This window comes from Mus pahari, chromosome X (genome assembly GCF_900095145.1).
Source record: "Mus pahari chromosome X, PAHARI_EIJ_v1.1, whole genome shotgun sequence".
NCBI lineage: Eukaryota > Metazoa > Chordata > Mammalia > Rodentia > Muridae > Mus > Mus pahari.
In genome coordinates, this window is record NC_034613.1 from 93,355,097 (window position 1) to 93,380,328 (window position 25,232).

Here is a 25,232-nt window from a genome sequence, read left to right on the forward strand (position 1 = left end):
GGCTTGCCTACTTCATATAAAATTATTAAAGAGTTTGTTTTTCCCTGATAATTGTTAAGGGTTTGCTCTGGTAAACTGGTTATCAATAAAAAGTTTTGCCTCTAAGTATGGCTTATACAGCTTACATTATATAAAAATAATTTTTATTGTCTCTACTTTAATACAATAAGCTAAGAGTTAAATTTTTCAGCGTGGTAAGTATTAGCTATGACCTATACAAAAAGGTTTACCTCAAATCCTGCTCTCAGAGACCGTATCCTTTTGATGTTTAAGGTTTTAGTTATGCTAAATAAAATTGTAATATTTAAAATTTTACAACAAATAATTGATTTGCTTCAAAATGTTTATTTTTTTCAAGCTTCCAAGAGATGTTAATGGGCTAAGATCTTATTATAAGGCTTCAAATTAATTTAATCCTTTCTGTTTTATCTCGAGAGACACAATTTAATTGGTAAAAAACAAAAGTCCTTGCAAAAANCAAAAGAAGCTTTTCTAATTGTTATCAATTGTACTCATTGGTAACTAAATACTAGCTGCTTATTTCAGTTATAGTTATTAAGTGCCCACAGCAATTGCTTGACATGAGAAGTCATTGATGTAAAATCATTTTTCTTCTCTAAGAAAAATCTTAACATCCTATTGTAAAGGTGCTGTGGTACTAATTAAAATTAAAAATTCCCCTTTCCAAACAGCAATCAAATTGGGTATTGCAAGATATTACTAATTGGCCTACTGCATACCATCATTTTTAGATACAATTGACAATCATCCTAGACATAAAAATTGCCTTTATGCATGCATTTGTATGCATACACCCCTTTTTGCTGTATTTATAAGCAGCTTTTTATTAAAAAATGCATTTGTAAATCGGATCACATGTTTATCCTTTTTAGCTTCCTCCTGTTTCAGCACAAATGATTAAACTGGGTGCTGTAGACAGTTTTTTTTTTTTAAAGTTAATCAAGCGTTAAATTGTATATTAATGGTCAATATATCTCAGCTTAACGTTGCTCAAATATTGTTCGTCTCTCAAATGCTATAATTCTCAACTTGTCGCAATTTGCAATTGTTTGTGCATATATAACTCATAAGATAAAAATGCTGTTCTCTTAAGAAGACTTATCATTGGACATTAATAATTTGTCCTAGCTTGCCTGGACAAGACCTCTTAAGACAATGCCATGTTAAATTTTTACCAGGCAGATTTCAAACCTTACATAAAAATAATTGGCTGTATCATCTTATTTGTACAAAATAATTTGGCTTACATAATAAATTGGTATTTTCAAAGATTGTGCACGTCAAATTGTAAAAAATTGTTCTCAAGTGTCCTCAGCTTCTACCTATTTCCACCTAACGGTGTTAATTCTTGAAGACTTAATCAATTACTGCAAATGGATGCTTTTATTTCAAGGTACTGCAAAACTTTTAAAAACCTTTTCCTTTTAACAAGAAAGGGAGGAAATATACCTGTGCACATTATTTAAATCTCATTTGTTATTTTTAAAATTTTAAAATTTGAATGTCAAACTTACAAAATGCCTTATAACATCCTAAAACTAGACATAATCATGTCTAGGCAAAATAAAAAGGATCTACTTCTTGACATATGGCTAATCCTAAACAGCTACCCTTATGGGGTAGAGAAAAAGCTTGTGTTTTCTCCACAGAATGCTTCAAAGTAAGACAACTTGCAAAAAGGTTTGTATGCCAAGCTGACCTATGAGTTAGCTGAGTATCAGTGGGTGCAATAAAACTGATTTAAAGGAGGAGTTATAATAATTCCCCTCCTTCTTCCATTGTGACCAATTACTCTAAATTCAATCTTAGACTGGTCTAGTAATAATTCCAATATTAATAAAGATAGCTAAAAATCTTTATTAACTGGGCAGAGTTAAGTCTGGCTCGGCCTCCTCTGGTAAAGAGCTCACAGGGTTCTGTAATTCTCAAGCCACCCCTTCCCCCACACACCTGGGGCTATTGTCTGAACCTGAGAGTTGCTAATTTGCAACTAAGTAAGTACCTGGCCCTTCCCAAAGAAGTTGTTATCCTGTTCCTATTCAACTGGCTTTTGTTTTCAAGCAGGCCAACTACCCCGGAAGGTGTGCAGCAAGTGCTATTCAGTCTCATCTCACTACAGGAGCGGTGACAAAAACCCTTCAGCATCTAAACATTATATTGTGGTTTGGTCTAAATTTTTAGTAAATAAATTATGGGTCAAGGTCAACGCCCTTAATAAGTAGTACTGGCATTAGGGCAAGATGTTAAAAATATCATGTGAAAGTTACATTCATATTCTAGTATCTACCTAGGTCTGGGAAATAGGGGGGAGGTGACACTGCATTATTCATGAGATCTGCAAGAACAAAACCCCCCAAATCAGGTTTTTCTGCTGGGCACAAAGGAATCAGCATAATTGAGGATTTACTAAAGGATCCCTAGTGGTAAAATTGAATTCTGACTGGCCTTACACCTGATTTATTCTGCAAGCTGCAGGCCCCATCTTTAGACTAACAATAGATCAGTTCCAGAAAATCTGAGACAGGTGTGGCTGCCAGCCACCACAGCTCCTGGGCAGGTTGATAGAACATAAATATATTTTGTGCCAGTCCAACAAAATTAACTTTTTAAATATTAAGGGCGGAAATGTTGGGGTCTCCCACCTCCACTAATCACTCTCCCTCAAAACACCAGCCCCTCACAGGCGCATAGGGCCACAAGAGAATTGCTACCAAGAGGACCTCCCCAGATCTCCCAGAATGCAGCGTCCTTGGCCCTGCCTATGATCACTTGGACCGCCTATGATCCCTTGGACCACTGCTGCCAACTTCAAAAGAGACTCAAGGGCGGGCTGGGAATCTTTCCATGTACTTAAGCAGAGTCCGATTATTAAAAATCGAGCCTTGATCAGAGTCATGTCAAGGCTTCCGTTTCCTTTTGCAGCCTATTCCCTTTTAGGATATTCCCGCCCTTCAGTAAGAACCCAGACCGGAGTGTTTCCGTGGGCGGGAACACTCACAACCTACCAATCTTAACACTTTATTTTTTTGTAGAAAGCCAAAGAGTAAGTAAATTAAAATATGTGAATTATATTGCTAGGATAGACAATGGATCAGGAAATTTGTAGAGGAGGCAGGTTCTTATAAGACAACTTAAAATATTCAAATACTTTAAATTAAAACAGAGTTAGAACTCTAATATGTTAAGGCTCAAAAGACAAATACCTTATATTGTCCTGTATGCTTGGCTTCTAGCTTCTAATAGCTAAATATGTATATTTAGGTTGGGGTAAGTATGGGTAGAGGCCAGAAAACCAGATGGGGTCCATGAGGCTTTGAGGGAGGTGTGTAAAAGACAGAATACAGAAAATTTATCATAGAATGGGAGATGAGAGAGGAACGGGGGAAGGGAGGGAGAAACAACCAAAACTAAACATATGAAAATTGCATAAGGAAACATTATGTGAAGGCTAATAATAAATCAATAAATAATAAAACAAGAACCCTTTCAAAACCTATTTGTCACTGTTTTGGTAAAAAAAAATGAACAAAATATGCAGCGATGTCACTAAATGAAAAGACAAACATTAACAGATACTACTATTTCTGCTGTGAAGCTACCAAAAAGCTAAAAGGTAAACTCACAGTATGAAATCTGGTTAGCCATTTCCTATCTCAAATATCTGAGTTTTAGACAACATTGAGCACAAAGTTAAAAGTTTGGAGTGTAGTTAATTATTTCTTCCTCAGTTGGCCAAGGAGTAAACAGCTTTTACACTTAATGCTCCATCATCCTTGGCAGGACACAATTTTCATGCCCATTCGAATAAAAACATTAACAAATAGTGATTTTTTATTTCTTTCTCAGATAATTTGCGCAATTTGGTCCATTTTATGAGGCATGTAATCCTCTCTCTCTGACTTCTGGTTTTGTGAAAAAAATTCTCTTAACTTTTCTTGTGGTCTCTAGTTTTTGTGGGAAGAGACTTTAGGGAAAGTATTTTAAACTGAGGATGCTTTATTCAAAGACCCAGGTGACTTCACAGTTCTGCAGTAATACAATTGTTCCAGTCACTACTTAACTCTTAACTGCAGCACAAAAAAAAAAAATGCTAGACTTATGCAGGAATTAAAGTGGCAGGTTCCTGTTGGGTAATGTGCATCCCCTTTTATGCTATGGCTCACTCTAGGAGGCCAGTCCCCATAGTCTAAAGAAAAGCGGCCATGCCATCTAGCCCTGCTTATCTCTCTCTGAAACAGGGAGTAAAGACATTCTTTTATGGTTCTGTGGATTGTGTTTACACCTAATTTATGATCCTCCCCAGGACCTGACCTTACCAAGTAAACTATCCAAGATTAATGCTGAATCAAATGGTATTCTTATAAAAGTCAGACATCCCATTTGTTGGAGGAATTCCATGACAGCTTTCTTTTTTGAACATCTTCCTACATAACATCCTGTCTGTGAAGGCTTTCTCTCTTCTACTTTCAGCTATCCTTCTATAGGAAATTTCTCCATAGGCTTTAAAGGAAAGCTTTCTTTTCTTTAGGGCCCTGTTTTTAATGTGTTGTACTGTTCTTTTTTTCATGCTCTCCTCCTTTAAACTAATCACAGCTCAAAGACCCTCATTCTGTTGTTGTTGTATTGTTTTTTGTTTTTTTAATTTTGTAATTATATTTATTACAGAAAACTTAGTGCATTTTTAACCCAATTTAGTGGCAAGTTCTTTAGCCTTTGCCTTTTCCAACTTGGCAATGCAAGCCACAGACTTAGGATCCAGGACCTTGCCTCCACTCATTCTTAATAAAGCTAATTCCCTTCCTCAACCAACACTTATGGTGTACCTTTCCTTGTATCTAACATTTCCTATAAAATTTCATTTACAAAAAAGATTGCAAGATGGATGGAACCTGAAGAATATGCTCTTTTTTGTTATAACACATTCAGGCCTCAATGAATAAGTGGAAAAGAGATCAAGGATGTATCCTGATTCAATTTTGGGTTTCTACATACACACATAACTGTGCCTACACACACACACACACACACACACACACACACCCCTACACACCCTTACTCACATGAAAAAACATACAGGCATGCCAAATACAAAAAGAAATGGAAAAAGTTCCCACTTTTAAACTACATAAAACATTTTTAGACTATAGAAACTTAAAACAGCCTATGTTTAAGAACATATCCAGAAGATGTTCCAAATGGTAATAAGAACACATGCTCCACTATGTTCATAGCAGCCTTATTTATAATAGCCAGAAGCTGGAAAGAACCCAGATGTCCCTCAACAGAGGAATGGATACAGAAAATGTGGTACATTTACACAATGGAATATTACTCAGCTATTAAAAACAATGAATTTATGAAATTCCTCGGCAAATGGATGCATCTGGAGGGTATCATCCTGAGTGAGGTATCCCAATCACAAAAGAACTCACATAATATGCACTCAGTGATAAGTGGATATTAGCCCTGAAACCTAGAATACCCAAGATACAATTTGTAAAACACATGAAACTCAAGAAGGAAGTCCAAAATGTGGAGACTTTGCCCCTTCTTAGAATTGGGAACAAAACTCCCATGGAAGGGGTTACAGAGACAAAGTTTGGAGTTGAGATGAAAGGATGGACCATCCAAAAACTGCCCCACTCAGGGGTCCATCCCATAATCAGCCACCAAACACAGACACTATTGCATACACCAGCAAGATTTTGCTGAAAGGACCCCTGATATAACTGTCTCTTGTGAGGCTATGCCAGTGCCTGGCAAACACAGAAGTGGATGCTCACAGACAGCTATTGGATGGAACACAAGGCCCCCAATGGAGGAGCTAGAGAAAGTACCCAAGGAGCTGAAGGGGGCTGCAACCCTATAAGTGAAACAACTATATGAACTGACCAGTACCCCCAGAGCTCATGTCTCTAGCTGCATATGTAGCAGAAGATGGCCTAATCGGCCATCATTGGGAAGAGAGGCCCCTTGGTCTTACAAATTTTATATGCCCCAGTACAGGGCCAAGAAGGGGGAGTGGGTGGGTAGGGGAGCAGGGGCAGGGGGAGGGTATAGGGGACTTTGGGGATAGCATTTAAAATGTAAATGAAGTAAATACCTAATAAAAATTGGAAAAAAAAGAACATAGGTTTAACATAGGTTATTTGAGTTTCTATGGGAAATTATTTTAACACATTTTAATTGTCAAGAAAATGTAAGCAATGGGTTGGGACAGACCTGCAATATAATTGAGAAAGGATGAGGGATAGAAAACTAAGGAAGGAACTAGAATTACATGGAAAGAAAAGGTAAACTGTGAAGTCATTTCTGAAGGAAGAACATAAGCACAATGGACTAAATACAAGCACACGAATACATCTTCTGCCAGTCAGTTGATGGCAGGAAACATTTATTAGGAGGATATAGTGGTAGGATAGTTTACACAGTTAATATGGTGTGCTTACCTGAGACTTGATACCTTTAAAAAAAATCAAGGTTTATTATTAAAACCTTCAGTATACAAAAACACTTGATCAAAAAAAAATCTGTTGTGGTTTTTTCTTTTCTTGTTAGAGTTGAACATATATTTTTATATAATGTTTGACATAAAACTCCATTGTGTTCACAAAGTTCAGGGACAGTAATTCGCATATATTTATCATATGTATCGATGGGTTGCAAGATATTTTCTAGCAAGTCTATCATGCATTTTAACAATATATATGCCTTGTCTTCCCCTTCATCCTTACTCTACTTTAAATGCAACTCCACATAGCTGTCTCCATCTCTTTCTCTAAGTTTTTTTCTATTATAATTCTCTCAAATAAGAAAGGACAAAAATGCTCAAAAATAACTCAATTTAAGAATAGACATGTACAATTATGAAGAAGTATCTGAATATTCAAATCAACACTGTAACCTCAGCCGTGCTGCTTAAAGAACTACTATAGTCCCACCCTGTCAGACTTCCCCAGTTAGCAACTTCAACCCCTGCAGGGCCCTCAGCATGCTAACTTGAATTTGTGAGAGGAAAATGTAGGAATACACTTGAACATACAAGAAGGACTATTTGAATATTCCTATAATGTAAGAATCATATTAGCCACTATGATTATTAGAAATTATAAATAGCCCAGATGCCCATCAACAAATAAAAATGTGGTATATTTACAAAATGGAATATTTTTTGTTGTCGTTGCTTTTGTTTTTGTCTTTTTGTTATTTTTGTTTTGCTTTGGTTTTTTGACACAAGGTTTCTCCTGTGTACTACCTCTGGTTATGCTGGAACTTGCTTTGTTGGCTGGAACCTGGTTGGCTTGGAACTCTGAAGTGGCTGAAATTGGAATGTGGAGTAAAACAAACAAACAAACAAACAATAAAAAGTACTCTCTTCTTCAACCAAGGAAGATATCCAACAAAAAGAAGGCCAAGAGGAAAAAAGTGCCCCATCCTCCAAGCCTCATAAAAAAGCTGGAGGCCAAAAAGTTGATGAATCTTCTGAGAAAAGGCCTAAGAACTTCAGCATTAGGTACATCATTTAGCCCAAGAAATCTCACTGGCTTCCTCAAACAGCCCTGTTACATTAGGCAGCAGAAGGCAAAGGGCCATCCTCTATAAGCAGCTCAAAGTACCTACCATTAACCAGTTCACTCAGGCCCTGGACAGGCAAGCAGGTCCCCAGTTGCTTAAGCTTTCCCACAAGTACAGGCCACTGACAAACCAGGAAAACTAAAGGCTGCTGGTCCATGCTAAGAAGAAATCTGCTGGCAAAGGGGATATTCCTCCCAAGAGACCGATTGTGGTCCGAGCAGAGGTCAATATAGTTACCAATTGGTGGAGAGCAATAAGTCTCAGCTGGTGATGACTGCCCATGATATAGACCCCATTGAATGGGTAGTCTTCCTGCTTTCCCTGTGTCACAAGATGGGGGTCACCTACTGCATGATCAAGCAGAAGAACAGGCTGGGGCGACTAGTCCACAGGAAGACAGGCACCATTGTTTTTTCACAAGTTAATTTGACAGACAAAGGTGCTCTGGCTAAGCTGGTGGAAACTGTTAGGTCCAATGACAATGACAGATACAAGAGATCTGCTGCCACTGGGAGGCAACATCCTGAGTCTTATGTCTAGGTATCAAATCCACTAAACTGGATTAAATGTATCCTGCTAAGTTTTCTGTACATAAAAATAACTTAAGAATTATCCTGTAAAAAACAAAAAAGAAATCATGAAATACACAAGTAAATGGAAGCTGGGCAGTGGTGGCACAGGCCTTTAATCCCAGCACTTGAGAGGCAGAGGCAGGTGGATTTCTGAGTTTGAGGCCAGCCTGGTCTACAGAGTGAGTTCCAGAACAGCAGGGCTACACAGAGAAACCCTGTCTTGAAAAAACCAAATAAAAAACAAAAAACCAACCAAACAAACAAAATAAAAACAACAACAACAAACACAGGTAAACTGATAGAGCTATTAAAAAAAAATCCTGAATGACCTAGAACTAAGAGGACAAATAATGTATGTACACACACACACACACACACGCACGCACACACACACACACACACACACACACACACACACACACACACACACACACGTAAGATGTTAGATTTTCAATAGGCAGGTTACAGTCCCCATAACCACAGATGTTAAGTATAGAAGAGACTAGGGGAGACAGAAGGATCTCCCTGGGAAGGAAAAATAGAATAGAACATTAGGGATGATGGGTAGTTTGGGTTGGGGGAAAAGGGGGGGATGGAACAGGAATGGAGATGGGGAGTAAGTGGAGGGGGTAAGAGAGGGAATGTAAGGGACAGCTAAAACTAAAAGCCATTTATGGGGTCCCATGGAAATCTGGCACAGCAGAAGCTTATATATATACACTCACACACACAAAAGAAATCTAAATGGAATAAATGAATAAAGTGGAGGCAAAACCCCAAGTAGATATCCCTCCAATGCCAGAAATGGGTTACATATAATTGAGTTGTTGGCTAAAGGAAAACTATGAAAACTTCCAAACATTCCAGGCTATTGCCAAGGATATTAGTTGTTTGCCACAAACTTATGGTACGGGTCTACTGCTGAAGACAACACCTAAATAACTCATGGAACAAGAAGTCAAGCTGGTCCCTACCTAGAGCCTTCACGCCTACTGACTAGTGTCCTGGAACTGAAAGGTAACCCTGAATAATATAATAGGAGGAGCAAGGTAAATAAACTCCAACCTAGATACAAACTCTTTGCATGTAAGATACACTTGTGCAATGGTATCAATGGTATAAAAGTTGTAGAAATAACTAGCCACTATCATACTGGATTTAAGGCCCAGTCTGTGAGATGGAACACATATCCAACACTGCCTAGGGGACCAGGAACTAGAGACTTCATAAGTCAGGGACATAGAGAACATATCAATAAATGACTCCTATGACATTCTGCTATACTAATAGATTGAAGCCTTACTCATCTATCATCAGAGAAGCTTCCTCCTGTAGTAGATGGGAACAAATACAGAAACCCACAACTGGATAATGTTCTGAGAGTGAGAGACTATGGAACACTGAGCCATAAGTGGGATGGCTCCATCAAACCACTCCATACATCATGGCTCAGGGAACCCAGTGAAAGAGGAAGCTGAAAGTTTATAAGAGCCAGAGGGGATGGAAGACACTAAGGAAACATGGCTTTTCAGACATAACAGAACTGATGTAGCACACAGGAACTAACACAGACTGTGGCAGCTTGCACACAAACTGTACAGGTCCAAGCCAGATGGGGTCCCAGCACTGAAAGGTTGAAGTAGACATGATCTCCTATCCCTAACTAAGAAGGTATCTTCAATTGACAACAGCTTGCAAAGGAAAAATTGCTCCAATGGAGTCACACTGTGTATATAAACCACACTTAAGGGTAGGTTCTATGCCCTAGCAGTAGATGGTCAACAGAAAACAAAATGTTATTTTTGCAGATTTTTTTGGGCTCATATTGCATTTTTTTGGCATTTTCCTTACTTGTACACTATAGTATCTGTTTTTTAATTGGTTGTATGTGTGTATATGTTCCTTGTGCTACTCTTTTTAATTATCATGTTTGTTTAATTTGTCTGTTTTCTAAAGATTATGAAAACGAAGGCATGGAAATGGATGAATGGGAAAAATCTAGGAGGAATTGGTAGAAGGAAAACCATGATCAAAATCTATTACATAAAATTAACTTCAATACAAATAAAATAAAATAAACGAAATGGAGAATAGAACCATAAACACCCCCCATCCCAAAGAAACAATAATGGCTAAGAAACTTCTTTTTAAATGTTCAGTAGCCTGAGCTATCAGGGAAATGCAAATTAAAACTACTTTGAGATTCCATCTTACCCCAGTAAAATAAAAAACAAACAAACAAACAAACAAACATTCCAATAACAACACAAGGACAAAAACCACATAACAAATGATGCTTTTAACTATTGGTAACAGTGCAAACTAGTATAGCCACTACAGAAATCAGTTTGGAGGTTCTTTAAAAGGCTAGCAATACATATGTCATATGATTCAGCTATTCCACTCTTGGGCATACTTCCGAAGGATCCATATCCTAATACTGAGATCCTTGCTCATCCATGCTCATTGTTGTTCTATTTACAATGGCCAGGAAATGAAAACAGCCATCAACTAACAAATACACAATGAAAATATGTGATACTATTCATGTGTAAAGAAAAATAAAATTATACAATTACAGAGCTCGAAATAATCATCCAGACTAAGGGAGCCCACACCCAGAAGGACAAAAGCCACCTAACCAGTTCTGTCTCATATCTGGATGATAACTTTGAAACTTTAGATGCATTTCTTTCAACTAGTGGACACAGAGAAGTGAAGAAACTTGGAGGCGAAGGCCATGGGAGGAGGTTTCCAAGGGAACATTGATAAAATGTAAGAGGTATGAAGGATATAGGGAACAATGGAACAAGAAGGATGGAGTAGGATGAAGATAGGAGTGCAAGTACAGGAGGGAGTTAGGAGGCAAGGAATACAAAAGACGTTTGCTGTGTCGGCTAAAATTGATGCCAACTTGACACAAACTGTAACCATCTGAGAGGAAGAAACCTTGATTGAGAAAATATGATATAGGGCTGTTGTAGAGCTTAATGGAGGAGGGCCCAACCCACTGTGCTGGTGGTTCTGCTGTTGGGCTGATAGTCCTTGGTTCTACAAGAAAGCAGGCTGAGCAAGCCTTAAAGATAAGGCAGTGAGCAACACCCCTCCATGGCCTCTGCTTTGGCTCCAGCCTCCAGGTTCCTGCCCTTTCCTGAGATTCTGTCCTAGCTCTCTTTGGAGAAGGACTAAAATAAGGAAATGTAAGCCAAATAAACATTTTCCTCCAAAGTTGATTTTTGGTCATTGTGTTTCACTGCAGCAATCGAAACCCTAAGACACTTAGAAAAACACATATGGAAACTTACTACTACAGAAGCATCCTAAAATATATACATATATTAAAAAAGTTTAACTCTGGAACCCTATAATGGGGGCAAGGAGGGAAGGACAGTGCCTTTCTCAAACACCATAGGCTAAAAACACAAAAAATTCAATGTCAGATATCAGTTATCTCTTTTCGATTTGTTTGTCAGTAGAATCTGATGGGTGCATTCACCCCCCACCACCACCACCAAATTCCAAGCTATTGTCACTGCTTTTGATTATCCCTTCTAGATCTTGAATGTAAGATATAAGATAGCACACACTCAAGTCACGGAACATGGGCGAATTATGCTAGGTTTGGGCTTGAAGCTTAATCCCTACTGGCCAGCTTTCATAGTAGGAAGGTGCTATGCATGCTATGGAGGGAATGAAGTAATTAATAGTTTTACCCAGCTATTATGAGCCCTTCAAGCAACAGTACTGAGTGGCCTGGTAGAATGATGCCCACAAGTGCATGGGAGAAGCCAATAACTTTTTTTCATTAGATTTAAAATTGTTCTACAAGATGGAACTCATGCCAGGTACCTTTCTTTAATAGGGCCAAGAGTCCATACCTGGGCAAACCTACTACTATCATTTTGCTAAATGGACACAGCATTAAACTTATTCTTAAATACTTTCCTTTATAACCACAGATCAGTTCAGCTCTTGACTTTCATCAGAGAAGCTTCCTTTTTCGGAAGATAGTGATTAATACAAAGACTACAATTAGTTAACGTGAATAGAATAAAAGACCATGGAGTGCTCAGCTCTAAATGACACATATGTATCACTCACCCCAACTTCAAGGCTCAAGGATCATTGTGAAAGAATGAGCAGAAAGAGTAAGAACCCAAGGTAGTATATGAATACCACTAAACAGAATTGTCTAGAGGATATGATGGGCCCACACAAACTCTCAGTAGCTACTAACCATGTGTACAGGACCTGGACAAAATCAAGCCAGAAAAAAAGAAAAAAGCCCAGCCAGAATGGGGGAGCAAATCACAATGTCTCACCACTAGTTGAGAAGCTAAACACAATTGATGGCTGCTGGTAAAAGAAGAGCCAGTTTTCTTCAGGGATATGGCCCAAGAGGCTTACCCAAGTGCCAGTAGCAGCCCTACACCTATGCACATATTGGTCTCACCAAGCAAACTTGGTGGGTTTAAAGTGAAAGCACAAGAAATTGGGAAGGAATAGTGGAAGGGGGTGGGGGAGGGACAGATGAGGAAGGGGTGGGAGTGAATTTAACGGAAACACATCAGATGTATTTATGGAATTCTCCAAAAATAAAAAGAACATACAAGAGAAAACCACAGAAATCCACATGTACACAACCTAATTAACCATGGCATGCTTAAAGATGTTATCCTCCAAAAGTTTTACTTCTAACTCTGGCATCGGCCTTAGTAACCTAGATTTTGGGATAACATCCAAAACTGCTAAAAATGGCTTACAATCTAAGCAGTAAATGGCATAATAAAATCACCAAACAGGTTTCAAAAGATAAATTTTCATTTACTATTTTTTAAAAGGATAAATTTTTAAAAGGAGCAGATAATTAAGAAAAATGTTTAACATCTTTAGCCACTATGGGAATGAAAATTAAAACAAAATGAAGATTCCACCTTTGTGGCTCAGAATTGCTATCATTAACTAAACAATATTAAATGCTAATGAGGATGTGGAGAAAATGCAACCTTTATATACTGCTAGCAGGAATGTAAATTAGTTGAATCACTATGGAAATGAACATGGAGGCCTCTCACAAAACTAAAAATAGATTATTCATAGAACCTAGCCATGACATCCCTAGGGATACAGTCAAAGGACTCTAAATCAACAGGGAACACAGTAACTTGCATAGCCATATTTACTGTAGCAGTATTCACAATCACCAAGTTATTGAACCAGGTTAGGTATCCACCAACAGCTGAGAAAAGAAAATTGTCATTTACAAACATGTGCACACCCAATGAATGGAGTTTTGATAGCCACCAGAGAATGAGATTTTGTTTGATGAGAAATGGATACAAGTGAGGAACATAAGAGTACAAGAAATAAGTCAGACTCAGTGTAAGCCTATTTTCTGTCATTTGTAGATCCTAGCTCTTATATAGACACACAAATACAAATATTCCTATAGGGCATGAAAGCAGAAGTGAGACTGTGTGAGGTAATGAACACGGGTTGGAAGGGGAATAAAGGGAAGGGTGTGGCATGAATATTGTCACAATACATGATATGCCTGTCTGAAAATGTCTGCGAAGCCCATCATTATGTACAATGAATATATAGATAAAAATGTTTCACAATGGCTGAATTTGTTTGTGCAAACAGAAGTATTTTTGTGTCAAATAACTAATTTCATTCCAGAGAGCTGGAATTCTAGCATGTTCTAGGTAAAAAGTCCAAACATACCTGATTACCAACAAAACCTTCAAACTCTATATCTAGAGCTTCTGTATTAGGCAATGTTTCACATAGGTTATGATTTGTTGGAGAACTTAAGCTTGTTCCAATGTAACTCCACTGAAAAATTACTCTTAGAAGTGTGAACCTAAATCTTATAGACTGGCCCCATGCAGTGGTTTTCTTTGCAGAGTCTGCATTGAAACTTTTTATTATATCCCTGAGAAAAACTACTTTTGTGCCCTGTGACTTGTGCTAGTAAATAACCAAAGCACAAAATACATCAGTTATCTGCAATGTTTAGATATAAAACCTTAGAATGCATGAGTGTTAGAATCAGCAGAAAAGGACTTCTCAGGAAGAATGAAGTTAGGTAAGGACAGATTGTATTTGTAGTAACTCAAAAGTAGACAATTTTGTAAGCTATGTTTACATATATAAATAGCAATAAAGTTTAAGCATAGTAAGGAAGGCATTATCAACTACATAGGCTAATGATTTACCTAAAGAGACACTATTTCTTTTGTGAACTAGAAAAGTAAAAATATTAAAAATGGTCTACCTTTTTTATCTTGGCTTTTTCAGCTTTTTCTTCTTTATCACACTTCTTGGCATTCCTATTAAGTTCTTTTGCAGCAAATTTCAAGTTAAATAAGTGTTCTGAAAATATAGGTTAAGGCTATCTTGTCAGAAAGTCATCTGTTCAACATAAAGACCTGCCAAATTGATGTTAAAATAATTAAAAGTGATCAGATACTGTTATAATTAAGGCAACTAATCACAAAATTTCTGAAGAAAGAGAACAAATTATTTCTTTAAACTTCCTTTCACCCAAAAAGCACGTTAGTAGAAGATACAATATTAATTACAAAAGAAAAAAAAAACTATTCTGAAGGAACTAGGTTTTAGTCAAGTTCAATGTCATCAGTAATAAGTTATGCCAATATTATTTACTTTCTGAAGAGATGTCTTGTGAATAACATATCATTAGTACTGTTGTTAAGATCAATCTCATTTGTTATAAATGAGCAGTATAGATTTTCAAGTGTCAAATTCATCAATCAGGAAGGAACAACTGAATAACTGAAGCAAGTAAGAGAGTTCGTGACTAAGTGAAACATTACTGGAAGGCTCCCAGAAACTACCAATAGCTCTTATTGAGGGGAACCAAAGCAAGGCAGAAATGAACCAGAGGCCATGGAGGAACACTGTTGACTAGCTTGCTCCCCATGGCTTTTTCAGCTTGCTTTCTTATAACAGGACCACCCGCCCAGGGGTGGCAATGCAAACAGTGGGCTAGGCCCTTCCCATCAGTCAATCAATAAAATGCCTCACAGACTTGCCTACAGGTGTTCTTTCTTCCCAAATGATTAGGCTGTGACAATCTGACACAAATAAATAGATAGATAGATAAATGAATGAATAAATGAATGAATGAGTTCCAGAGCCTACCTAAAAAGGCTACATGTTTCTATAATCCCAGAACTCTCCCTGAAAGGTGGAAAGGAGAAGACTAGAGAAATGCCCAGACATTCTTGGCCCAGCTATTCTGGAATGCACAGTGCAACAGAAACAGTAAGAAAGACCTTGCCTCTACAAAGACCTTAGTTCAAAGAGAGAATTGACTTCCCAACACTGACTTCTGACCTCTACATCGGAACTGTAGTGCACATACAAATAATAAATGAAAAAGAAATAAAGGTTAAGAAACAGGTAACCCAATCACAAAAGAACTCACTTGATATGCACTCACTGATAAGTGGATATTAGCCCAGAAACCTAGAATATCTGAGATACAATCTCCAAACACAAGAAAATAAAGAATAAGGAAGACCAACACATGGATACTTCATTCCTCCCTAAAATAGGGAATAAAATACCCATGAAAAAAGTGGCAGAGACAAAGTTTGGAGCTAAGATGAAAGGATGGACCATCCAGAGACTGCCCCACCCAGGGGTCCATCCCATAATCAGCCACCAAACACAGACACTATTGCATATGCCAGCATGATCTTGCTGAAAGGACACTGATATAGCTATCTCTGTGAGGCTATGCCAATGCCTGGCAAATACAGAAGTGGATGCCCACAGTCATCTATAGAATAGAACACAGAGACACCAATGGAAGACCTAGAGAAATTACCCAAGGAACTGAAGGGGTCTGCAACCCTATAGGTGAAACAACAATATGAACTAATCAGTACGCCCAGAGCTTGTGTCTCTAGCTGCATATATAGCAGAAGATGGCCTAGTCAGCCATCATTGGGAAGAGATGCCCCTTGGTCTTGCAAACTTTATATGCCCTGGTACATGGGAACGCCAGGGCCAAGAAGTGGGAGTAGGTGGGCAGGGGAGCAGGGTGGGGGGAGGGTATAGGGGACTTTCGGGATAGCATTTAAAATGTAAATGAAGAAAATATCTAATAAAATGAGTTAAAATAAAAAAGAATTATCAGAAATCAAAACAAAAGAAAAAAAGAAAAAGAAACATGTTCAAAATATCAACATAGGGGTGGCGTAATGGCTTAGTGGGTAAGAGCACTGGCTGTTCTTGCAGAGGACCCTGGGTTTGATTCCCAGCTCCCACAGAGTGCCTCACAGCCACCTGCAGCTCCTATTGCAGAGGATCTGATAACTTCTGACCTCCACAGGCACCAGGCACCCACATGGCAAACAGATGCTCATACAATCAAGGCAAAACTTTCATACCATAAAAGAAAATTAAAATATAATGTTAAAATATCACGATGGAGTAACAAATAATAAAATAAATTATAAGCAGGACTTTTAAAATACAAAGACATAGAGTGATGAGATGTCAAAAGACACAAAAAATTTTTTTCAAGTGCTATTCTAAAAAGAAAGAAGCCATGAGTTTATTAGCATCAACTAAAACAATATCAGAAGTTAGTATAATATTAGGAATTAAGAAAGAGGGATCATCATAAAAATTCACAAACTGACCTAATATTTAAAGCATTCCATATCCCTATAGTGTGTGTGTGTGTGTGTGTGTGTGTGTGTGTGTGTGTGCGCATGTGCGTGTGTGTGTGTATCTGTCTGTCTGTCTGTCTGTCTGTGTATGTGCCCAATAAAAAGTTAAAAAGTTTAAGGGGCTGGAGAGATGGTTTGGTAGTTAACAGTACTGTCTGCTCTTCCAGGGAATCTGGGTTCAATTCCCAGCATCCACATGGCAGTTCAAAATCATTTGTAACATTAGTTCCTGGGGATCTATGTCCCTTTCTGGCCTCTGACTATACTGAGTATATGATGTATGGACATAATCCAGGATAAACATGCATACACATAAAATAAAATGAAAAACTAATTAATAGTTTGTTGAATGAAACAAACCAGATTAAGATGAATGTGACATTTTCTGTCCTATGTGATCTCTAGATATATATGTGTGTGAAATATATATACACAAATATACACATATACCTATTACATGAAAGGTAGAAAGAATCTATTTATGGGGAGAAAGGGAACTAAGAAGGAAAAAAATTTAAAATATTGTATATATGTGATCTGGCTTTAACCATATAAAAATAATACATGAAAACAGAAGGGGAGGAAAGGTAGCCAGCAGGATGAGGAAGGAGACAAGAAAGGCTAATGGGAAAGCAAAATACATGATACATACACACACACACACATTTTATATATATAATATATATGTATATATACATATATTTAAGGTATACAATGTACAATATATATATATATATGTATATATATATATAATGCGTGTGTGCTATATATAATAAAATGTATTATTTTGTACATTAATCAAATTTTTAAAAAACAAACTTTTACAATACAATCTAATTTCAGTGAATTATTATTAGAGTTCCGATAAGTTTTTCTTGAGCAATCAATGTTATTTTTTGTTTATATTGGATTTTCAAATGTATTGCAATCTTTATCATAAAGACATAATTTTGATTTGTTTTCATAGGTAGATGCTTTGTTAGTATAAAATCCTATTATAAAACTTGTAATAAAATTAGTTTACTATTAAATCTATTTTAAAAAAAAAAAAAAACTTTTAGAAAAAGGCATGGAGAACCGAGCTAATCTTGCCCCAATAGTTTGAGACTCTACATCTTCAAGCATATTAATAAGACATAAGAAAACTTTTTAGGCCATAACTGAAATAAATTTCAAAAAAACTGTCAGCTGACTACAACTTTGTGGTTAATATATTTGCTTTCTTCATGGTTTTCTGAAAGAAACTAAAGGTAAGACAGAAAATATAAGAATTTGTGTTTCAAATCTTAAAAAAGTTATTTATATATAATTAAAGGAAAAAATGAGGATCTCAGGAATGTTCTATTTTTTTGTAAACTTTCTTAAGAGGGAAGGACTTTAAAAGAACATTATAGGGCTTAAAAAAGACTTTTAAATTAAGTTAGTGTTTTTTGGCATAGAGAATGTATTTACTAAATTATCATTTACTACATCATCTATTTTAATTGAGAAATCTATATGAAAATGTAAATTTGTCTTGCATTATATAAAACTATTATATGCTATTACATTGCATTTGTTTTATAGCCTTTCAAAAATCACTAGGATTGAAAGAATCCACTGTGTATAAAGAAAGAAGCCCTAGTTTAAAATAGAATTCGACTTACTATGAAAAAATTGTGGCAGTACATTATTTAAACTGATAGTAAATTTTCTAAATACAGTAATTCAGAAGCTATTCTATTACAAATGTCACCAGCCAAATTATATAATTCTCTGGATAAACAAGGGTAGAGGTTGAAAACATACAGGTAAGAAGAGGAAGAAAACAAAAGAGTTTCAGGGAGAGGGGCTGGGCACCCTTTAGAGATGGCTCAATGGTTATTAGCATTTGCCTCTCCTGCAGAGGATCAGAGTTCAGTTCCCAGCACATCTGTCAGCTAACACTCAACCATCTCTAACTCCAGTTCCAGGGATCTGACATTCCTTTGGCCTCTGTGAGGACCTGCACTCATGTGAACATATCCAGACACAAATACACACACACACACACACACACACACAATACATTACATATAAATCTTTTAAGAAAGTGCTCCATTAATAGCTGCCCTAGCATAAAACAGTGGTAACAGTACCAGAGAATGTCTATGTATTTGATGTGCCGTTATGCTTCCAACTTTCTGGCTTTTAAAGTTTCCAGTACTTTAATTACTACTGTGTATATTTTAAGGAGCAAAAGAATCAGGTTCAAAATCATCTGAACTAAAAACAACTTTAGAGAAAGTTTACTAACTTGAAAACAGTGGTTCTCAACCTTCCCAATGATGTGACCCTTTAATATAGTTCACTTGTGGTGACCCCCAACCATAACATTATTTTTGTTACTACTTCCTAACTATAATTTTACTACTGCTATGAACTGTACTGACATGCAGGATATCTGATATGTGACCCACAGGTTGAGAACCACTGCTATAGCCATCCGGATAAATCTGTGCTGACTAAGGAATACAGAAACAAGGAGGTACTCAAATGCAGCTTTTCCCTTAGGTCATACTAATTGTTACAGGGAATCTCAGAATTGGTCGTCATATGGTATGGAAAAGATGACCTCAAAATAACATTCCATACTTCTTGTAAAAGACAACACTCTGTTGAGTCTACAAGTCACAAATTATGAATGCACTGGTAGGTGACCAATGAAATGGGCAAATGTGAAACACTGTAAATACCAGGAACTAATTCTGGTAAAGAGGCTATACCTTCCACTGAACTTCAGCAAGGCTGACTTAACTGATTAGAATTTCCATGACTCTGGAGAGCTTGGAATTTTGCAGGTCCAGGGACTAATTACAATTTGTCTTAGACTATCTTTAGTCCCCTTAACAGCTATTCCTTGCCCACCTCTGTCTGGCCTAACATCCCGTGACTAACAGATAAAACCTTTTGAAAGGTATTAACAGACGAGCAGCTTCCACCAACCAGAAAGCTAAGAGTGTTCTCAGATAGATATGAGGCCATTAGCTGAGATTTTTCTGCTGTGCTGTACCCACCTATCTGATGTCTCCAAAGATATATTGCAAAAGAGCCTTGATTTATAACTTTATTCTGTTGATATAAAAAAAATCCACCAAACTATTAGCAGGTTGGGGTAATCTGAATCCAAGTTCTTAAGCCATGGTTAATCATATTTGGCTTCAGATTAAACTATGTCATCCCCTTTGAAGCAAGGATGGTTGTTTATGTTGACAGTGCCTTGATAAAAACACAACATAGTGTTTCAATGCTGGCAAGTCTGATCCTGATATGTGACTTGTTTAGTTTTAGGATTTAAAGTGATTCATAAGATCTGCCATGACTAATAGCTATTTTTAAGGAGCTAGCTATCGGTCTGTGCAATACAGCCCCAGGTGATACCAGTCCTTTATTCCCTTTTTGAACTTGAGTATGTCCAGTACTTATTATCTACTTCATTGGTCTGTAACCACCCTCAAGTCAGAATGCCTAAAAATATTATAGCTACAGATAATGTTGCCAGAAAAACACATAGTAATATTCAAAACTGTGCATAGAATCTTAAACTAAGTCCACACATTAGCATTCATCTGAATTCTGAGTTACTTTGCATTGGTATTTAGATTCACAGATGTGTGACCTCTGACCCAAGATCAAAGGCTGCTAAAAGATAGAAGTAGTATGTTTAATTTCATGTATTCATAATATGATTTGGTCTATAAGAAAGACCCCAATTCAATTATATTAATAATTAACTATTAACAGAAAGTCATTTGCTCAATTTTTGTCTACTATGGGACCAGCGCTGTGTATACAAATGAGCATTTGAAGATAAATGGCCCCATTCTCCAGGAATTCATAGTCTAAGGAAAAAGTCACATAAAAATCCTTCCAAGGGTAGAGATGCTTAAGTAAAGGGTAAAACGATGCAGAAAGGAACAGGAGTAACTGGTAGGAAACACTAATCCTACGATTCTTAGACTTTGGAAGGACATCAGTTTAGACTAGGAAAACTAGAAAGCTCCTGTTAATGAATCACACTTGAATTCCAATAGTAAAATGACTTCTACCTGAGGTACTAAGAGAGGAAAAGCAGCATGGACCACGGGAGTAGCCCTTAATTATTTATCTACTAATTTTTCATTCCTGTAATTAACTTAACACTAAGACCTATAGATACACATCACAGTAATTAAATCTAACTTCAATTAAAAATTGAAAGTGAGCTTTACTATTATACAAAGAGAGTAACATACTTAATCAAAGGCAACTAAATTATTTAATCACAGCCAATCTTCCTAACAGTACAATGAGAATTTTACATTTTATAAAAGGTAAGGTGTTCTTCAAATTTTACTTCAGGTTACTTATGGAAGGTAGGTCTGAGTCCATATTATTTCCTACCTCTATATTGTGGTGTGTGTGTGTGTGTGTGTGTGTGTGTGTGTGTGTGTGTGTCTGGTTTACACATAAATGAACCAAGATGAGTTATAATTATATAGTTTGGATCAAGTTAAACCTTACTACTTTACATAATAGAGTAGGGCATTGTTATTAGGTACAGAAGTTAGTTATATTCATTTTTTGAGAAGTATTATACAATATAGTTTTCTGGACCTGACTTGGCTATAGTAAATACACAAGAACACCCAGAAGTTGTGGTTACCTGTACAGCACCTAGACAAGTTCAAGCCCATTAAAATCCAAGCACTGATAGAAGAGGAGTGGGACTACTGAGGCCCCATCTAGCTGAGGAGGTACTGGTAACTGAGGCTATTGGAGTTGGGGAAAATTACTTTTCTTCAAATGGTTGCTAGGTTGCCCATGCCTGAGTGGATGAGCCCACAGCCATGTAAATAGGAGTGCACTTAATTGGACTCTGTGAGTTAGGAGATGAACATGTTAAAATTTTTCATTGAAATAATAGTAACAGCTGGGCAGTGGTGATGCACGCCTTTAATCCCAGCACTTGAGAGGCAGAGGCAGGTGGATTTCTGAGTTCGAGGCCAGCCTGGTCTACAGAGTTCCAGGACAGCCAGAACTGCACAGAGAAACCTTGCTTGAAAAACAAAAACAAAAACAAAACAAAAAAAAGAAAAAATAGTAACTACATATTTTATTACTGGGAATACAAGGAAGGCTAGACAAAGCCTGCTTCTATATTTTCAGAACAATAAAAAGCTTTTAGAGCCTCTAATCCTTTCAAAATTTCTAGGGGAAAAAAGAGCTAATGATTTTAAAGCTATTCAAATCTCTCATACTTCAGAGTATGTTCAAAAATATAATTCAGTAGGCACTACCATTTCTTTTTAATTTAAAAATGCCTTTCTAGGGTTGAAAGGTGAGACAATATGCTTCCCAAATGAGTCAAGTGGGTGACAGAGGATGAAGGCCATGTCTTAATTCAGAAGACTGTTGTTTCAAGGAACTTGGGAAATAAAACCGATTTTTTGACTCAGAGTTCAGTACTTGTCACTTTATGCTACTATTAAAACTACTACAGTCACTATTTTTTTTACATGCAGTAGAAATGGGACCTCTCTTGGTCATCTATTCTTTTCATGATCTGCACTTTTTCTCCAGGCTAGTATTTTAATGTAGAGCATATCCTGGCTAGTGCTGCAAGATTTTCTGGATGACATAAAACTGAACCCATCCAAAAAAAAAATTGACCTGTACTTCAGGCTTATAGACAAATAGCGCCAAAAGAGCTTAACATGAGCTACAGAAGAGTTACCATTACCCATGGTTTATCTTTTTGCCATCTTGGAGTGGAAGAAAAAACAATTTTATTTTTCTCTAAAGCCTGGAAGGAGTAAAAATTACAGCAACATGGAGCTGCTGTGATGGAATTTTAGTAGTGAAAATAAAAAAGCCAAATTGTGTTCATGACGTCACCAGGAAGCTTTATTCTTAGCCCCTACTAATTGCCCAAGTGGCCAGACAGGTTTGGCTGATGGACTTCATGGCTTCAGGAATAACCTGGATTTCCTCAAGTGTTAAATTAGCATGCAGCGGGAACAGAAAGCGAGCACAGTTAGTTCGTTCAGAGGGTTCGAAGCAATCGCTCAACCTCATCACCTGCAGTCATTAAAGGGCAGTTCGCCAAAAGCCGTTTGTCCACGTAAGCTTTGAGAACCTACACCTCCGCCCGGAGCCACAGGCAAACTCCAGTCGCCTCCCTTCGGTTCTGGCACCATTCCCTGTCAATTTCAAAGAGGCCAAAAATTCACTGATAAGGCAGGTGACAGAAATCCTCAACAAGAGGCGGTACGGGCTCAATTATCTCCGTCTGTCCACTGGCTCCTCTGACCCTCCCCACATTCGAGGATGGCGGCGGAGGCGGAGGCTGGGGCCGCAGAGAGGAGGAGGGAGAAAAAAAAAAGCCATCCCCAGGCCGCCAGAGCCTACCCATCCGCGCCACAGCGCCCTCGCCCCACGTGCGGGCCCAAAAGGTCAAACCCCTGGGCGTGTCCCCGGCGCCCCTGGCTTCGCCCTCCCCCAGCCCCCCCGAGGCCCTTGTAGCACCTTGACGGATGGAAAGGATACTCTCCATGTTCGACATGATCTCTCGAGTTCACCGGGCGGGAGGGGGGAGGGGCAGGTAACACACGAGACAGGGGCCGGGAACCCTCGAGTTGCGGGTCGCTCGGGCGCGAGGAGGGTGGCGGTTGTCGCCGGTTTCGAGGGATCCTAGCCCACTTCCTGTTTCGGTTTGGAACCCGTGGTGGGTGGAGTCCCACGAGCCAGAGAGGCGGGACTGGGACGACGCCAACATGGCTGCAGTGAGTCGCTTCAGTTAGGATGGCTCTGGTCGCTTGGGGGCGGTGGAGTCCGAGAGCTGAAGCTTAGGTCCCTCCCCCCTCAGATGCTTCACGTGCGCTCAGGATAACTGCTCTAAACCTGGTCCGGCATCCCACCAGACTTCTAGTTCTTTCTTTTCTCAACCTGGACGCCGCTTAGCCTTCCGCCCACCTCTTACCTCAGATTTCACACAGTCCTGATCGTCCCTCATCCCTTTCTCTCAGAGCTTAAGTCTTAAAGAGTGAAGACAAAGGTATAGGACTTTTAAAGTACTTTAAAAAATTCTGACAGTGTAAAAGAACGGCTCGAGGGGTTAGTATGGTGGGTAATGTTGAGGTTTTTAAAAGATTCTTGAACCTTAGAGTTGTAGGGGTGAAGGGGAAGGAGGAAAAGTCCGGCTCTACTTGAGAGGTAATGTTGCTTCGAAATTTTTTCTCATGTTAGTTGGGTTAATTTTATTTTTCTCAAGCACAGCTGATGTATGGTCTAAAATTAATGTAAAAATCTCTATAATGGGTGGGAGCAGATAGTGGGGGTTTACTGTAGATAAGAGCTTGGCGTTTTTACGTTCCTTTGACTTTTGGAAATGTCCAGAGGTGGATTTATTAGAACTACTCTCTGGACTTAGGAAAAGGGGGAATTTTAAGCAGATTTGTGGCGTTTCAATTTTAGTGTCATAGAAATTACATATTACTCTGAAAGTTAGTATAATTGTTGTAATTGCTAAATCTCAGAACTTTGTCATTTACCTCATTCTTAAATTCAACCTGTGGAAATATGTGTTCAATGCCATACACCTTTTATCTTTAGGATTATTTCCTTTTTAACAAAACTGGCTTTAAAAGTGAATATTTTATTATTTTGTGTTAATGATAGTTGGTCAAAAGCTTCAGACTGTTTTCTAACTGCCCGTGCTTCATTAAAAGAAAAAGAGAACCCTTTCTCAATACAAAGTCCTGGGAAGTACAGTCTAGAAATCATTTCAATAGGCAGAACCGTGTAAAGGTTATTTTTAGGTTTGCATCTCACTTTATAGTTGGAGAACAAGACTTAGGAAACTGAAAGCTGTGGAAATTTCATCAGTTCCCTGTGTGCCTTAAACAGTTGCCTTTCATTGCTGGAAAACTACCTTTGGGGGTTAAAGGTAAAGATACATGTCTGGAAAGACTTTCCCTTAGCACTTACTATTTTTAACATCGTCCCTTCAGTAAAACCATTAATACTAGAACAATCTACCAAAACTTAAACATATGAGAGTTGTAAAATGCTATTGTTATGTATGCAATGTATAAAAATAAACCCTAAATTACTTTGTTTCAAATGATAGAATTTTTCAAGAAGCATCTTCTTTATAATCATTGTTTATAGAGAGTGTTTGCTGTTGCTGTCTGTCTTAAGTAAAAACAAATGAACAAACAAACAAAAAAACCTGTTACAGTCTGTACTAAACACCTAGAAGGTATTTTACGTTTATGAGGTCTTTGATGTTTTAAATCCCAAAGTTACCTTCATATTTTCTTGAATATCTGATTTTAAAGTGAGTGTTAAAAAG

The 25,232-nt window shown here is 37.8% G+C and overlaps 1 protein-coding gene across 3 annotated transcripts in view; it reads right to left on the bottom strand.

Moving 5' to 3' along the window:
- The window catches only part of LOC110313895 (charged multivesicular body protein 1b-2), a 40,082-nt gene extending 16,498 nt beyond the window's left edge, over positions 1-23,584 (bottom strand). For all 3 annotated transcript variants that reach the window (XR_003843049.1, XM_029534502.1, XM_021188342.2), the window contains exons 1-2: positions 23,426-23,584; positions 14,449-14,546 (exon numbers count right to left, since the gene is read on the bottom strand). Coding sequence is in view for 2 of the 3 variants with exons in the window: in XM_029534502.1 (XP_029390362.1) it covers positions 14,449-14,546; positions 23,426-23,441 (114 nt within the window). In the remaining variant the exon portion in view is untranslated. The remainder of the gene's footprint in view (positions 1-14,448; positions 14,547-23,425) is intronic.
- Positions 23,585-25,232: the final 1,648 nt, after the last annotated feature.